At 39.0% G+C, this 17,331-nt stretch overlaps 1 protein-coding gene across 1 annotated transcript in view; it reads left to right on the plus strand.

The window, feature by feature from the left end:
• The window catches only part of DPY19L3 (dpy-19-like 3 (C. elegans)), a 98,497-nt gene that overhangs the window by 68,063 nt on the left and 13,103 nt on the right, over positions 1-17,331 (plus strand). The window contains exons 12-15 of the mRNA XM_006867305.1: positions 4,255-4,377; positions 4,712-4,823; positions 5,431-5,487; positions 10,136-10,218. Coding sequence (XP_006867367.1) covers positions 4,255-4,377; positions 4,712-4,823; positions 5,431-5,487; positions 10,136-10,218 — 375 coding nt within the window. The remainder of the gene's footprint in view (positions 1-4,254; positions 4,378-4,711; positions 4,824-5,430; positions 5,488-10,135; positions 10,219-17,331) is intronic.

Genomic DNA, 17,331 nt, shown 5'->3' on the forward strand with positions numbered 1-17,331 from the left:
CAGGAGTGTGAGTGCGTGTGCCGCCGCTTATCTGACGTTGTCTTTTAGGATCAGCATAAAAGCCAGAGTTGGATTGTAATATATACTATTGAAGTAGAAGATTATTTACTGTCCATGATAAAAACTGCCCTATCGTATCATTTTAATTCTCTCATAAGTCTAGGAGTGGGAAGAGGACGTTGGGAAATAAATTTCTCCAGTGACGTAACGAAGCACCCTACCTGTCTAAGCCTATTGGATTCCATGTGAAGGCTCAGTAGGATCTTTATGAAAGTATTGTTTGTGTCTTCAGCTGGCAGCCTTTACTGCTGATTTCTTTTTCCTTCGACAACAAGTTATGTAACACCTGACCCACTCATCAATCTTAACATCACTGAAGTTGAGATAAGCGGACAGTATGTGCTTCTATGAAGTACATCCGATTCTCATGTGGTGGTCTGTTTATAAAGAGAAAAAGAGAGAAGTTGACTCTAGAAAACCTAGTCTAGGTCTAATTGCAAGTGTACAGGAAACTTGGGAATGGAGCAATGTGTTAAACACCACCACAAGGAGCCACTCACCTAAGTCCAGAAGGTGGGAAGAGTTACAGGACAAATGATACATTTCCTGGAAAAAAAAAACCCAGAAAAGAATACTGTTAATGGATTCAAAGATAATTATAGAGCTATCAGTGAAATGCAATGTGTAGGCTTTGGATCCTGACGAAATCACCTGAAAAAAACACACACTTAGAAACAGGGGAAACAGAATAATGAGTGTTCCGTGGTGTTAAGGAGTTATTGCTGATTTCTTTGGGTGCGATACTTTTAATTTAGCCTGGTGTAGTGCTGTAGGATACACTGGACTGCTAACCAAAAGGTTGATGGTTCAAACCCACAACCTGCTCCTTTGAAAACTCTATAGTGTCGCTATGAGTGGGAACCACCTCAGTGGCACCTAACAACAACAGTGATAAGTGATAAATATTGAGGAGTGCTGTGGCTCTATATGATAAGCACTGAACTACTAACCACAAGGTTGGTGGTTTGAGCCTAACAACTCACCAGGTTTATAGCCTTGGAAACCCTATACAGGGTAGCTGTGAGTCGAAACTGACTCAAGGGCGCTTAACAACAACAACAACAACATGTTGAGCCCTGAGTATCGTGGTTTAGCACTTCGCTGCTGACCTAAAGGTCTGTGGCTTGAAGCTTTCAACCCCACCAAGGGACGGAGACACGGCAATTGCTCAGTACAGATGTACAGTCTTGGAAACTCTAGGGCAGGCCTACTGTGCCCTGCAGGGTCACTGTGAGTCAGTACCAACATCTGTTAGACATGCAGAGGGAATGTGATGGCTCCATACGGTAACCACCGAGCTGCAAACCTCAAGGTCCATCCATAGTTTGAGCCTGTCAGCTGCTCTGTGAGAGAGACATGAGATTATCTGCTTCTGCAAAGATTTAAAAAGCCTCAGAAAATCTATGTAGGTTCACTATAGGTTGGAACCAACTGAAACGCACTTAACAATAGCATATGGATATTTGTAAGTTAAAACTGTGGTCCCCCGAGAGACTGTGGCCCTGAGTCACCCTCTAGGCCTGGTACTGAACTTGCTCCCATTCTTCAGTTTACATCCAAACAATAGATAGGTTTATAAGGGGAGGGATGTACACCTTGTTGATTAGTGCCATCAAATTGGTTTTACTCATAGTGACCCTGTGTATGGTTTCCAAGGAACGGCTTATCCTACAGCACCACACCAGGACTCCATGTATACCTTATTATTGCTAAGTGCTGTTGAGTCACTTCCAACTCAGTGACCCTCAATAGGGTTTCTAAGGAGTGGCTGGTGAGCTTGAACCACTGACCTTGAGATTCGAACCAGCCTTGTAGTCTAGCACATTAACCCGCAGCACCATACCAGGACTGCATGGAGACCTTAGTGTAGGCTGGAAGGGCAGCATTTACCCAAGGATGAAGTTCAGAAGGGTTAGTTAGGAAAGGAGGAGGACCGGAAGCAGGAAGCACAGGGAGGAAGCGATGGTCCATTGCGGGGGCCTTAAGGCAGTGAGATTGAACAAAATGTGTATGAACTGTTGAATGTAAAACTAATGATCTGCTTAGTAAACCATCATGCAATTCATAACAAACTTTTTGAAATATATCACTGATTCATAAAAGGACTGAGTTTCAAGTTTACCAATACATTTTATGAGGGACTTCAAAAAATTCATGGAAAAATAGGATTAAAAGGTAAAAATGAAAAACATAAACTTGGTTTCTTTGTTTCACATCGTGAGTTTCATCAAGTTTAAGACACTTTTGTAGACGTTGATACCAGCCATTTAGTTCATCCCTAAAGAACTGAGAGTTCTGAGACTTTAACCATGTCAATGCAGTAATTTTTATGCTGTAGGATCAGCACTGGACTGCTGACTGCAAGGTCGGCAGTTCAAACCCACCAGCTGCTCCTTGTAAACTATACACAGGGTCTCTGTGAGTCACCATCCACTCTACAGCACTTAACAACAACAGCAACTAAAGACAAACGAGTGCCCTTTTAAAGGGTTTTTAAGATCGGTGGTTGGTGGTTATGTGCCGTGGAGTTGGTGCCGACTCAGGGCGACCCTGTACAGGGTTTCCAAGGCTGTAAATCCTCACAGGAGCAGAAAGCCTCATCTTACTCCCGCGGAACAGCTGGTAGTTTCCAACTGCTGACCTTGCGGTTCACAGCCCAATTCGTAACCACTACACTACCAGAGCTCACAAAAATTCAGAAGGAGCCAAATCAGGACTATAAGGTAGATGCTTAATGATTTCCCATCAAAACTCTCTAAAAAACTGCCCTTTTTGTAAGAAAGGAAGGAGCAGGAGCGTTGTGTGGGAGAAGGGCTCTCTGGTGAAGTTTTTTGAGTGTTTGACTGCTAAAACTCTGGCTGACGTTCTCAAAACACTCTCATAATAAGCAGATGTCCATTGTTCTCTGGCCCTCCAGAAAGTCAGTAAGCAAAATGCCTTGAGCATTCCAAAAAACCTGCTACCATGACCTTTGCTCTTAACTGTGGTCTGCTTTTACATTGGCTGGACCACGTCTACCTCTTTGTAGCCTTTGATTTGATTGTGCTTTGTCTTCAGAATCAAACTAAAAGCCGTGGTTCATCTATTGTTAAAATTTTTCGAAGAAGTGCCTCGGCACCTGGATCTCACTCACCTGTTACCTTGTCCATTGGAAGCTCTGCTTTTATCTGCAGCTGATTCAGGCAAAAGAGTTTGGGCTCTTAGGGAGCAGAAAGTTCACTCACCTTTGATTTTTCAGTCACAGCCGTGCAAGCTGACCCATTGAGGTGTCTGTGGCTCTGGCTGCTGATTCAGCTGTCAGTCATTGAGCCTCTTCAGTCAGGGCACAAACAAGATTGCTTCCTTGCAAATTGATATAGTCTGCCACTGCCGGCTTCATCTTCAACATGATCTGGTACCTTCTGAAAACAAACTTTGCATTTTTAAACTGCAGATTTCTTTGGGGCATTGTCCCCCAAAACATCAGTGATTTTGGCATTCTTTCTCAAGCTTCACCACAAATTTGATGTTTGACCTTGCTTCAATTTTAGCAGAACTCAAGTTGCTATGACAGAGACTCGCTTCATACTGATGTTGTATTCTTCTTAGTGCTTCAGACTTTGTTGTTGTTCTGTTCCATCAAGTTGCTTCTGACTCATAGCAACCCTGCATAGGGTTTCCAAGGAGCATCTGGTGAGTTTGAACTGCTGACCTCACGGTTGAGTGCTTATCTTACATCGCCACACCAGGACTCCTATAACAGTTAGTATGAGTTTATTTTGGAATAGAAAAAAAATTTTAAGCCATAAATAGTTTTTTCATAATACACATTTTCCATGAACTTTTTGAAGACCCCTTTGTACTTTTGTTTATTTGTAAAAACTTAAAAAATGCTAGTACTGATTTGTAAAACATCTCAAGGTCTCTTCCAGTTTCAATGGCCTTCTTTTCCTTCTCTTATGATTAAAAGAATAAAGTATTTTAAATGTTTACTTGAAATACAATCCACTGTTTAGTTATTCCAATTATTAATGTATTTATACTATGATACTTGTAGCCTCATAAATTCAAAGCTGATCAACATTAATTTATTTCATCTTAGGAAAATAATACATTTTTTAAATGTACAAAAGCATTAGTTTCTTCTATATTCTTAAAATATTTAGTTAAAGTTATATGTCCATCTTAATTTTGTATGTTTGCTATTTTATTTAGTGATTCAACAGATGAAGAATCGTTAGCTAAAAAGGGGAATTGCCCAGTTGAACTGAAACCAGAAACTGCCTATAACTTGATGCATAACATTCTGTTTGGATTCTTGGCATTGAGTACGATGAGGTATTTTTGACTTTTTTTTTTTTTCAATTCAGCCATTCTTTACTTGAGATAACGTAGAAATATAATTTGGAAGCTGATAATCTTCATTAATGAATATGATCCCCATGAAACGGCCTTAGTTACTAGTGTCTTTTCCCAGCGCAAAAAATTATTCATAATCCATTATTTCCTGATTACAAACCTTCCTCTGTAGTTTTCTTATGTGATCGCTCATAAGGGCAGAGCCCTATGCAGATGGGTTCTTCATAATGTCAGTCAGGTTCTACTGCTAAGACTCCCAGTTTGTACACAGCTGCAGAGAACTGTTGACGTTTGCCTGTCCCTGCTCTTCCAGGATGAAGTACCTGTGGACATCACACATGTGTGTCTTTGCATCATTTGGTTTATGCAGCCCTGAAACATGGGAGTTACTTCTGAAGTTGATCGGTCTTTATAACTCAAAGAGGGTGAGTGTTGTCCCTTTTTACCATTTCGTTTTTATTTCTTTTAGTATTTTTTTCATACCAATTCATTATTTTTCAGTGGTTGCCCCTATCTAATTCTGATAAAGTGGACACTAAAATTTGAAGCTAAAATAAGTAATTGGTACATTATGATTTTATAAGATACCGTGTTTTAAATGTATCGCTTATTTTTCCCCTTAGGTCATAAGTTAGCTGTGTTCATTTGGAACTACTAAAATGCACAAAAAAGAAAATTAAAAATCACCCAATAATCCTATTACCCAGAGTTATCACTGTTATTATGCTAATGTGTTTTCCTCAGTATAAGAAGTAATAAGAGTGTGGGAGTGATTAATAGCCTACAGATACAGTTCTGAGTTGTTTTGCCCTATAAATTCACTAGGTGGCAATATGGTAAAGCTATATAAATAGCTTATAAATGATTGGAACCCTTACACTGACCCAGTTGTTTTGTATATTAAAGACTTAAGCTTCAGTAAATGACATTTCTATTGCTTACAAAGAAAAACAACCATATGTTTACAAAACAAAACAGTAATGCAAAAGTATTCAAAATATGTGTTATCTTAATAGTGTCTTTCTTACGTAGATATGTGTAATGCGATACACAGTACCGATATTAATACTCCTGTATCTTTGCTATAAGGTAAGACGGACTTTGCTCATTCTTGTCATTAATCCATTTAGGCAAATAAATGCATTCCGTAAATATACTTTGTGTATTATTTGGCAAGTTAGAGTGGTTGTAAAGGTTGTATTAGGTTTGTGTTGTTGCTGTTACATGTTATTGAGTCAGTTCTGATTCATAGTGACCCTGTATAGGGTTTGAGCTGCCGACCTTAACAGTCCAGTGCTTATCCTACAGCGCCATACCTGGTTGGCAGAGGTTTAGCTTCATAGTGTCTTAATGACAATTGACACCGACAACTAAATGAATCTGTTTCCTAAATACTTCCGAGCAAGAAAGAAAATGATAGCAAATATTGCTTGTTGTTAAGTGCCATCGAGTCGGTTTCTACCCATAGCAACCCTGTATAGGGTTTCCAAGGAGCAGCTGATGAGCTTGAACCTCCAACCTCATGGTTCAAACCAGTTTTGCAGTCCAGTGTTTTAGCCCTCAGCACCATACTAGGACTCACAAATACTACTAATTTGTTGTTGTTGTTAAGTGCCGTTGAGTCGATTCTGACCCATAGCGACCCTGTACAGGGTTTCCGAGGGTGTAAATCTTTACGGGAGTAGAAAGCCTCATCTTTCTCCCGCGGAGCTACTAATTTAGTTATTCTAATTAGTTTTGGCATTTAATTGTTACTATTCTTAAGCTCTGAAACTAGAAATGTTTTCAAACCTATTTTGAGGTGAATAAAGTAAAAAATTAACTTCCCTAGTTGCCTGATTTTTTAAGAAACTTATTTGTAAAAGATTTAAAAATGTATTTCACTTTAATGTACAAGTTTTATTATCTACTTTAAATCATCTTTGTAACAGATCCGAACACCCATAAGTATAGTCTTTAGCCTTTTGATCTGTTCTTTGGTTACAGTAGGAATTAATGAAATGTTTATTCTCAGTTGACTAATTTTTGAAACATTAATTGTGCTTCATGTCTGAGAATATGAGGAAGATGGATCCTGGATCCTGTGGAGTACTTTGTGACTTCTGTAATATCACTGAGATTTTGAGAGTCTTGAACTTTTACTGGGGACAGACGGAGAACACATTGTTTCCTCAAACTCAGCTCTTGCTCTGTTTTTTAAAAAAAAAAATCTTGCATATTTTTTAAAATTAGATTTTTTTCGCTCTTATTTTTTCCTAAGTTAAACAATGGATTTCAGAGAAATCCATAGTTCTAACTTTAAAAAAAGTTTAACAAGATCTGGTTTGGGGATGTTTTGGGGAGTGAGAAAAGTCACCCCCGGAGATGGTCAGCCACAACCGTTCAGCTTTTGGTTTTATTTGCTGTGATTTTCATGCAGGATTTTTAATTCACGCAGCGGTATTAGGCTAACACGAAAAGGATGACCGTCACTATTTTGGATGATTCTGTTGTAATTTAAGAATATATATTTTTTAAATCATGTTCTGTCATGTTCCTGTTTTTTCAAAAACATTTCCTGTTATGGACAGGATGCTCTGCTAACTCCTAGAAATACATTTTGGTCCCTTGCCGCTGGGAATTTTATGACTTTACATTAAAGAAGTAAAACTTACTCAAAACATTTGGAAAGTAGCAACTAAGGAAGTAATGTATATGTTTAATAATTAATCAGGTGAATCTATCTTTGTGTATTGATTCTGAGGTAAAAACACCCTCCTTAACAAAAAAGATGCAACTCAGTAGGGGTGTTGTCTCATCACTAAAGATGTGTGCAAACAATCAGTCTTTTCCACAGTCTATATGTATACGCTAAGTTATTTTAAGTCTCAGGTACATGGTTAAAATTTTACTTTTTTTTTTTTTTTAAAGCTATTTGAGGTCTCTTGTTGTTAAGAAAGCCAAGTGCCTTATAGAAGACATATATTATGCTACAGAGCAGTTGGTTTTCATAGATGGTCCCCAGAGTAGCAGTATCAGCACCACCCGGGAACTTGCTAGAAATTCAGATTCATGGTTTCCACTCCAGACCTACTGAACTAGAAACTCTGGGAGTCGGGCTGGAAATATACAAGGAGGCTTCAAAAACAGTTTGTGGAAAACTGGAATTAAAAGATATAATGGAATTTTCCCGTGAACTTTTTGAAGTCTCTTGTACATTTCAACCAACTCTTCAAGTGACGCTGATGCCCTGTGGAGCTTGAGAGGTCCCAGCTTTAGCTCAGGGCTTCTCAACAATAACACGACTGACATTGGGGTCAATAATTCTCTGTTGTAGGGGTCTGCCCTGTGCGTCCCTAGTGTTTGTGGAGAACCACTAGATGCCAATAGGTTCCCACCTCCCCACCCCCCATAAAAACCACTGCTATAGAAGAGTCAGTGATAGCTCTACAAAAACCGTGATTTCCAAGAACTCTTTGTTGATTCCCACGCAGTAAGAGTGTCAGTATTCTGAAGACTCCTCCAAGAAACTATTGGGCGAGTATCTCTCAGAACAGGACTTCAGGAGGAATCAACACATCCATCACTCCCTATGTAAAATAGTTCAGAGAATCCATTTTCTCCAAACTTGTCAAATAAGATTATAAAGAAAATAAAGCTTTATACTGTTTTTTTTTAAGTGAGTCAATTCCAAGTGATAGAGATCCTGTTGGGCAGAATAGAACTGCCCCATCCGTAGGGTTTCCAAGGTTGGAACCTTTATGGAAGCAGACTGCCACATCTTACTCCCACAGAGCAACTGGTGGGTTCAAACTGCCAACCTTTCCGTTTGTAGCCAAGTGTTTAATCAATGCACCACCAAGGCTCCTTTTATAGTCACTGTGACTCTGAATCTATGTTTCAGATTTAAAAAAAAAGAATCTGTGTTATTTATTTATTTTTAAACCTTTTATTGTGAATTGAGTGAAGGTTTACAGAGCAGTGAATCTGTTTTTCAACTACAGAACAGATTTCTCTCTAAGGAACATGAATTCATATCTTTCAAAGCTTGATTTGGGTTTAAATAGCAATTTGATTGTGATTTCAGAATTGCTTAAACACAATCCCAGTTTTATGTATTGGATAATCCTATTTGAACGAGAAAAACATACTAGTCTCGACATTAAAATCAAAAGTTTTAATAAAATGAGTACTCTGGTCTTTAATAACCTGTTTTAGATTGCTGAAATCTTATGTAAGCCATTACTGGTAGTTCCCAAGCAGCCTTTAGTTCATTTAACCTTGACTTTCACATTAAGGAAGGAACCCTGATAGTGCTAATGAAAAGGTAACTGGTTTGAATCTGCCGGCTGCTCCATGGGAGAAAGTTGTGGCCATCAGATTCCATGAAGATTTACAGCCTTGGAAACCTGGAGGGACAGTTCCACTCTGTCCTGTAGCGTCGCTATGTAGGAATTGACTTACGGCAGTGGGGTGTTGGTTTTCATGTTAAGGAAGGTACTAAGAGACTATGTTACTAGATTTTTATAGTTTCAGAGTTAATACTAGCAGTTTTCAAACTAGAAAAACATCTAATACCCCTTGAGTTCAAAGATTGCAAAATATATTTTAAACCAAAAGATTTAGAGCATATCATTAAGGTAGATATCCTGTTGATTATCAAAATTAATCATTGATAGTTGAAGTATAATAAAGGTATCATCTAATCAGTAGTTTTTACTACATCTCTTCCAAAAACTAGAACCAGAAGAGCTGACACCCGACTTCCCATCTGCAGCACTTTTCCCGATTCAGTCACCTAGGAGATAAGACGTGAATAAGTCGCAAAAATGACCACAGATGAGATGACAGGGGAAGAAAGTGGTAGGGATAAACACAGCCTGGGCCAGCAGGTGCTACTTGGGTTCTAGTTGTCATTCTTAAATAGAATTATGTTTTCCAGCATCACTGAAACAGATACATTGGCAGTGGGTTGTCTTACTTAATATTCCACTATTTGAAGTGAATTCTGCAATTAACCTGAAGAAGTACAAGGGAGATTTCAAAATGTTCGTGGAAAAATTCCATTATCCTTTCGTTCCATTTTTTTATGAATTTTTTTTTAAGTCCCTTGTTGTATATAGATGATTGGGCCAACCATCATTGGTAACACAATTAAGATTGAATTAATTGTATAATTAAAACATGCTTAGTTATACCAGGTAGACTGCAAATTAAGAGTCTAATTTTACATTATATCAGTATAACTAAGTAACTCTAGTTAACCAGCAGACTGTGGTGGTAGAGATATAATACTCACGTGTGGCAGGTTTTCTAGGAGAGTCTTACTTTCAGATATCCTTCTATCCCGCTGCACATGTAATTAACAGACATCAAACCACTTAGCTAGAGTTGAACTGAATTTCTAGTTAAAAAAAGACACTCACCATATCACATAGTAATTCACGTTCTGAGTCTGCTGCTTTGTGCCCTGGTCAAGTCACGTTACCTCTGAAAGAGGAGTCATGATGACACCCGCTGGCGTTACTATGAGGAGAAATGGAAATTCTGTACTTGAAAGCATTTTTGCAGCTATGAAATGGTGTTACTTCTCCCGCAGTCTCTGTAGGAATGACCATTTCATTCTTGAGAGTGTACATTTTATTATTAAGAGTAGATAATAAATGATATGCATACTTGCTTTTTTCATTTTGTCTTAGTGATAGTGGTGGGCCTGGGGTGGAGTTTTGGTTTTGTTTTGTTTTGTTTTTAATTTCAGTTCTGGCCAGGAATGATGGATGAACTCTCCGAGTTGAGAGAATTCTATGATCCAGATACAGTGGAGCTGATGAACTGGATTAAGTAAGAGGACTTTAACTTTTTTTTAAAATTTTTAGTGCCTTTCAAAAGTCCCTGCAGATCACATTTGTTTTTTCGTTTTGTTTTTTCCTTCTGAATTTAATTGTGAAGAAACATTCATTCATAATACATATTTCTTTAAAAGTCTGTATTTAGAAATAGTTTCTTTCCATTGAAGAAATAGTCTCTCCCAATCACAATCTCATGAAACAGGGAAGATCATTATTTGCAGAGGAAAATAGACTAAGGAAATAATTGTCAAACCATAGTAGAAATGAAAAGAAAATTTTATTTTTCATCTTTGTTTAAACTTAAAAGTTTTACACTATCTCTTTGCCAATTTTTTTTTTCACTTTACAGCCATTCAGTTTCTATTAATGCTGACATCTGAAAGTCTTCCTTATTAATCATTTGAAAATTATGCTATAAACAGCAATACATAGGAGTCAAGATAGTTCAGTTCAGATTCCATTTTAACTAATCATACTGTCCAGGCGATATGATTGCTAATCATACTAAGAATATTTAGAATACAAATATTAGAGCTTTTTCTTTCGTCAACATTATAATGCTTGTACATTATAGTGGTTCTTTCTTTCGCCTGCACTTCGTTACTTTGCCTCAGCATTTGGCCTCAAAATAAATTCACGTGTTTCAAAGCTTTGTTAATGAAGCCTCCCTCCCACCATCAAAAAATCAACTCCTCTACCCAGCAGCATTTCAGTGTCTTGTAATACTCTATTTCTCTACTTTATAACCCAAAAGCAGCCATGGAATTATTCACACATAAATAGATGCTGCAAATCTTAGGTGGCATATTCTGAAAGCATTGGCTGTATTGTCTCCATCACTTAGAATTTTAGTAGCCATATTGGCACTTGCTCATGACGAATGTTTACTAACCAGTACAGTTTAGCACCGCTTGTGTATTAAAAGATGGTAAATGTTTGATAGCTTAGGTCTCCCGAGTGCAATACGTGGATTTTATAGAGATTTATATCTAAAATATCTGTGTGGCTTTGGTCCCAATGTCGGTCTGGGTTTGACTAGATGCAATGAGTATAATTTTTCACACATTTTCGGGGCTGAGAGTGCTAAGCAGTGCTTTGTCTTTGTTTATTAATTTAATTTTAAATCATGGCAGATAATTATAGAGTAAATAATTCCTTCAGTATTTATTGTATATAGGAAAAGAGGATTATTCATATAAAGAAAAGCTAATTACTTTTGCATTAACTATAGTCAACTCAAAATTTATGGCTTTTGCATCTGAAGGTGAGGCCGCTTCTTTTCTGCTTTAAAATGATGCTGTTGGAGTGACTACTGCAGGGCTCCTGCTCTCTGAAGAGACTGGGGTTTCTGGATCTACCAAACACCCCTCTTCTGTTCCCCTGCCAGGAACTAACCATAGAGTCTTTACAAAAAATAATCCTAGCGTGGCCCCAGATTGTCTTTGGCTGCCTGAGATTGGAGGTGTTTATTCACAATGCCTTTATTTCCATGCCTTTCCTCACAGAAAATTATTTACAGTCAAAGTAACATTTCTGAGTGAAAAACTGTAGGTAAGGGAAGATTCTAGATGTCAGCAGGAGATTAGTCTGTGGCTTCTTTTCCTCACTTGGTCCCTTTGATGCTTCTAGGAGCTCCTTTCACTGGGCGTGCTTTCATGTAGCTCTACTCTGTTCACTTCCTTTTTTTTTCTTTTTTAATTTTTAGCAAGTTAAGGATTTGTATTGTTCATAAAAACTGATTCCATTGTGATCTGATGGTATCTGTTGTTGTTGCTGTGTGCCGTGGAGTCAATTCCGACCCATAGTGACCCTGAACAGGGTTTCCGAGGCTGTAAATCTTTATGGGAGCAGAAAGCCTCATCTTTCTCCCGTGGAGCAGCTGGTAGTTTCAAACTGCTGACCTTGAGTTTCGCAGCCCGATTCGTAACCACTACGCTACTTCAACTCTAAATTATCAATTTTGTAAAAATAGCTGCTAGGCATGTTTGTGAAATAAGCTTAAGTGGTGATGAATGTATGCCAAAATAGCATCTATTTAGACACAAAGTATGTTTGTTTATGTCAACATTTAAATAAGCTCTGGTCTGTAGGCTTAGATTCCAAACACAAGTGATAATTCTGGTTTTTTGCTTTGTTTTGTGTTTTGAAACTTTATTGTGAATTGAGTGACAGTTTATAGAGCAGATCTTCAGTTTTATCTTCGATAAATCATGCGCTTTGTTTCATCTCAGTAGATTTATACTGTTTTTAAGACATCAAATATGACCTTCAGTCGTCACCTTGCTACTGCAATTAGCCACACAGTGCCCATGATATTGATTGGTGGTGGGTGGTGTACTGTTGAGCCATTTCCATCTCATAGCAACCCTATATAGGGTTTCGGAGACTGTAAATCTTTATGGGAGCAGAAAGCCTCATCTTTCTCTGATAGAGTGATTGATGGATTCAAACTGCTGACCTTGTGGTTAGCCCTGGGCTCCTGTCGTGATGTTAGTAGATAGGAAATGTGCTGGAGACAGGCTGCGGGTGTCAGGATACGGGGCTATATATGAAAATCTGTCTTACGCTGTCTGGAAGCAGCCACCAGGTCTGTTCTCAGGCAGATGTCTGTCCTTTGTCAGCGCAGTTATGACGACCTCTGTGGGAGGAGGAGTTGGAGGGGCCCAGCTGCTGCAGCTAGTCGAGTCTAGAGAGCTAAATGTACCCTGTAGAAGCCTCAGGGGCAGCCATTTTTCTGTCAAGTGTAGAGAAGCTTAGCCATCCTCTCCTGTCTCTGCGTTGGGTACTTGACTCTGTACTAAGTATCACTGGTGTGCTCCAGGGGATACAGAGCTCCCGTTTGGGCACGAGCTCTTTCCAAGGATCTGCTGAGGGCTTCTCTATCTCAAAGGTAAATGGAGAGATAGCATACCTTCAATTGGAGTTTGTTCTTTCTAAACGGCTAAGATCCTTTTTTTTTTTTTAAGTGAAATACTATTATTTGTTTTTAAAATAAAGTTGTTCCAGCCTTTTCCTGTCTGCTTGACACTGTTTTTTTGTTTGTTTAAAGCTCTTATTGGGTATTCAGTAATAGTTTACATGGGAGAACATCAGTTTTGCACTCCCCCTGTCATATTTCGTATCATCGCCATGGTTACAGTCCCCTCTTTGCACCACCATTCAACAGTGTTTACTTCTATGCCCTCTGGGTTGGTTTTGGTTTATTTTTGACATGCACAAAAACACTCAGCAGTATATAATCATTTAAACAACCAAAGAGCACATTCTGCAAGCCCACCTCCTGGCCGCCAGCTCACAGCCTTTCCATGAGTCTAGAGTCCTCAGCTGCTCTACCTCTCCATGTCATTATCTCTGCCTCCATCTCTGGTGTTGCTCCTTCTCTAGATGGAGGTCTCACAATCCGCTCATGCTCTTCTCCCTCGATGGTCCTAGGGTTCTCTGTTCCTGGACTGTAAGATTAACTACTCCCCACTGTATGTTACAAAATTTCTACTTTTACAGTTGTGACAGTCCAGTTAGTCATTATGACAATTACTATTGATAAGAATCGTATCCCCATCTCCTTTTACCAGACCCGTCTAGACAAGATGAAAATTATTCAGTGGGGACTCTATCTTCCCCTGCACTCTGAAACTAAACTTCCTCTTAAAAACTTGTAAGCCAGCCACTTCTTGCCTTTACAGCACCCACATTTTATGTAGCCAGTGTTGAAGCTGCTCATCCCTATCAGCTCTGTATACAGAGAGGATAGGTTTGATCCTTGATGTGTAGACACTGAAAGGCTAAATTCTTTTATAGATGGAGTCCTGGTGAGTCATTTGTAAAGTTATTTTACGTCAAAAATTATATAGTTACTAATCTGATTCAAATGTTTCTTGAGCACCCATTTGTATATAGCACATGGCACGAAACACTTAAGCATTGTGTCACTCATGCACGTATTCACTGCCGTCAAGCTGATTCCAACTCACAGCGACTCGGGATAGTGTTTCTGAGACTGTAAGTCTTTATGGGAGCAGAAAGCCTCCTCTTTTTCCTTAGGCGTGACTAGTGGGTTTGAACTGCTGACCTTGTGGTTAGTAGCCCATTGCTTATCCTACAGCACTACTTGTGCTCCAAGCATTGTGTTTTGGTGGTTGTGTGTGCCTTCAGGTCAGTTCCAACTCATAGCAACCCTGTATAGAGTTTCCAAGGCTGTAAATCTTTATGGAAACAGAAAGCCTCATCTTTTTTCCACAGAGCAACTGGTAGATTTGAACTGCTTTTGACCCTCATCGCATATTACTCTTTGTTCTTTTCCATATTTTTCTGTAGATCCAAAACCAGTTCCTGTCGTGTCATTTCCGACTTGTAATAACCCCATGTATAGCATATTGATACAGTAATCTGTAGGATTTTCAGTGACTGATTCTAAAGAGGTAGACCTCCAAGCCTTCTTCTTTGCTGATGATGTTTCCTGGTTTTTTTTGTTTTTTGGTTTTTTTCACCGTCTGGTATCTGTTGCAGTAAACACCAGGCAATATTTTTTATAGGTTTAATGTATAAGTAGAAAGCACATTTATTTCCACAAGACCAAATGCCATAGCAACCAATGGTTCGTACATTGTTCCTTTGTGTCCTTGAGTTCCTGAATTTTGGTCCCTGAAAATTTTCTTTGGTATTGCACAATTAACACAGGTGGATCAGTAGATAGGACTATGTTGAATTGTGACATTTTAACTACTGACTTTAGGAGAATTTCACTAGAAATAGTCTCTTTCCAGTATTAAAGGTATGTACAGTATTCTCGCCCAGGGACTGAAAAAAACATGTGCCAGAGTTCCTTACCATTTAATCAAAGCTAAAGGAATTACTACATGTTTTAAATATGATGTACGTTGAGTTCAGACCTTAAATGCCTATAAATCTCTTTTATATTTAATGAATCATTTTGTAGTATTTGCATAATTCTATAAGATTTTGAAGCCTAGATGGAGTAAATGCTCACACATTATATTATAATGCTCAGTTTACCCATTAGTTCAACAGTAATTAACTTGTTGAAGCTTAAAGCTTCAAAAATAAATGAGATTATTTGTTCAAAATGCCATCAGGTCTTCCTGGAATGACATTTAAATTATATAATGTAAATCCATTTGACCTGTGAGTCCTTGTCACTATTTAGTGACATTTCTTACAGAATAAATTGTTTGCAGGTTGGGCAGCCTGCTATGGAGCTTGGCAGAGAGCTATAAAAACAAATTATCCTTTCATTTTATACATCATTTATTCAAACATTTGTAAAAATTGCTTTGTTTTTTCTCTAATAGAGAAGTGTCATTCAGTGGTTAAAAGCACATTAGCTATTTTAGATACAGACCACAGACTATATATGAGGCCAGGTGTCTGGAGGAAGAGTGCCCAGCATTCTCTGTCTTCCTGCTTATTTCAAATTCAGTACAAAGGCTTGTCTAAGTGACCACAGGAAATAGAAAAGAGCGTGAATATAGATATTTAAAGTTTAGGAAATGTATGATTCATTTTTACTTTGCCCTGTTTTGCTTGTTTCTTTTTTGCAATTGCTTTAAACCATCATACTTTAAGAAGAGGTGAAAATATCCCAGGTGTGGCACTATAGGATAAGCACTGGACTGCTAACTGCAAAGCCACCAGGCGTTCCTCAGAACCCTCTGCAGGGTCACTATGAGTTGGAACTGACTCGACAGCAGGTAACAACAGTAGTATCTAAAAGTAAATCAGAATAAACACTGTTTCCTCTAGCCTCAGAAGTCAGGATTTGTCAAAGAATTCCTATATCTAGCCTCATTTATAGGTTTTAGGGTACCGAGGGAGGGTCCTGGCAGTCTGTTGACATTCCAGAGTAGGCTGCATTACGTTTAAAAGGATTACATTTCTTATACATTTTGGAACTCTTTGCTAATAAGGCCAAACATTAAGACATGTCACAACGTAATGAGCTTTACTCAGTGTTTCCTCAGCTCCACAGAGCACTTCCATGGCACGTCACCTTCCTCTTCCAGGGGCTGGGTGATTTTTGCCTTGGGGGCTGTACCAGCTGTGGGTAAGTGGGAGGCGGGAGTGAACCAAGGGTTCTTAGAACATACTCATAGCGACCCCTAATGCTCCTGAGGACTTCTGGGACATTAAATCTTTACCAGAGCAGACAGCCTCATCTTTCTCCTTTGGAGTGGCTATTGGGTTTTTACCACCAAGCTTTCTGTTAGTAGTACAATGCTTAACCCACAGTGCCACCAAAGTTAATTAATGCCTACTGTGTTTCATTTACAGCCTAACTAATGGTCTGCCCCCACCCCCAGCCCATCCCCAGTGAGTGGATTTCCACTCCTACTAAGCCTATAGGACAGAGTAGAACTGCTCCATGGGGTTTCTGTGTCTGTAAATCTGTATAAGAGCTTCATCGTTCTCTTTTGGAGAGGCTGGTGAGTTTGAACCACTGACCTTGAGGTTAGTAGCTTAACCCACTGAACCACCAGGTCACCTGTTGTTGTTGTTTGTTGTTAAGTGCCTTCGAGTCGGAGCCGACCCATAGCGACGGTAAGAAATGTTAATACGTGATAGACTAATTACTAGTTTACTTGGTGGTGGTTCTTAAGGGTTAATGAGTTTGAGTTACAGCAACCCTGTGTAAGGTGTCTGAGGAGCCGCTGGTACTTTTGAATGATGGACCTTGTGCTTAGCATTGCAGAGCTTATCCTATAGTACCAGACCGGGACTCCAGTTTATTTTAAGGGTGACTAGTTGCTAATTGGAGTCCTGGTGTGGTGCTGTGGGTTAATTCGCTGGACTGCAGAGTCAGTTTCAACCTCAAGGTTGGCGGTTCAAGCTCACCAGCCTCTCCTCGGAAAACCCTATACAGGGTTGCTGTGGGGTGGAACCAACTCGACAACACTTAACAACAAAAGTTACTTATTTAGAGTCCTGGTGTGGCGCTGTAGGATAAACACTAGGCCATAAAGTCAGCTGTTCAAGCTCAGCAGCCGCTCCTTGGAAACCCTATACAGGGGGTCACTGTGAGATGGAACTGACTTGATGGCACTTAACAACAAGCTACTAATTTATGTTAAGTATTTGCCGGTAATGGGAA

This window comes from Chrysochloris asiatica, unplaced genomic scaffold, assembly GCF_000296735.1.
Source record: "Chrysochloris asiatica unplaced genomic scaffold, ChrAsi1.0 scaffold00104, whole genome shotgun sequence".
Lineage (NCBI taxonomy): Eukaryota > Metazoa > Chordata > Mammalia > Afrosoricida > Chrysochloridae > Chrysochloris > Chrysochloris asiatica.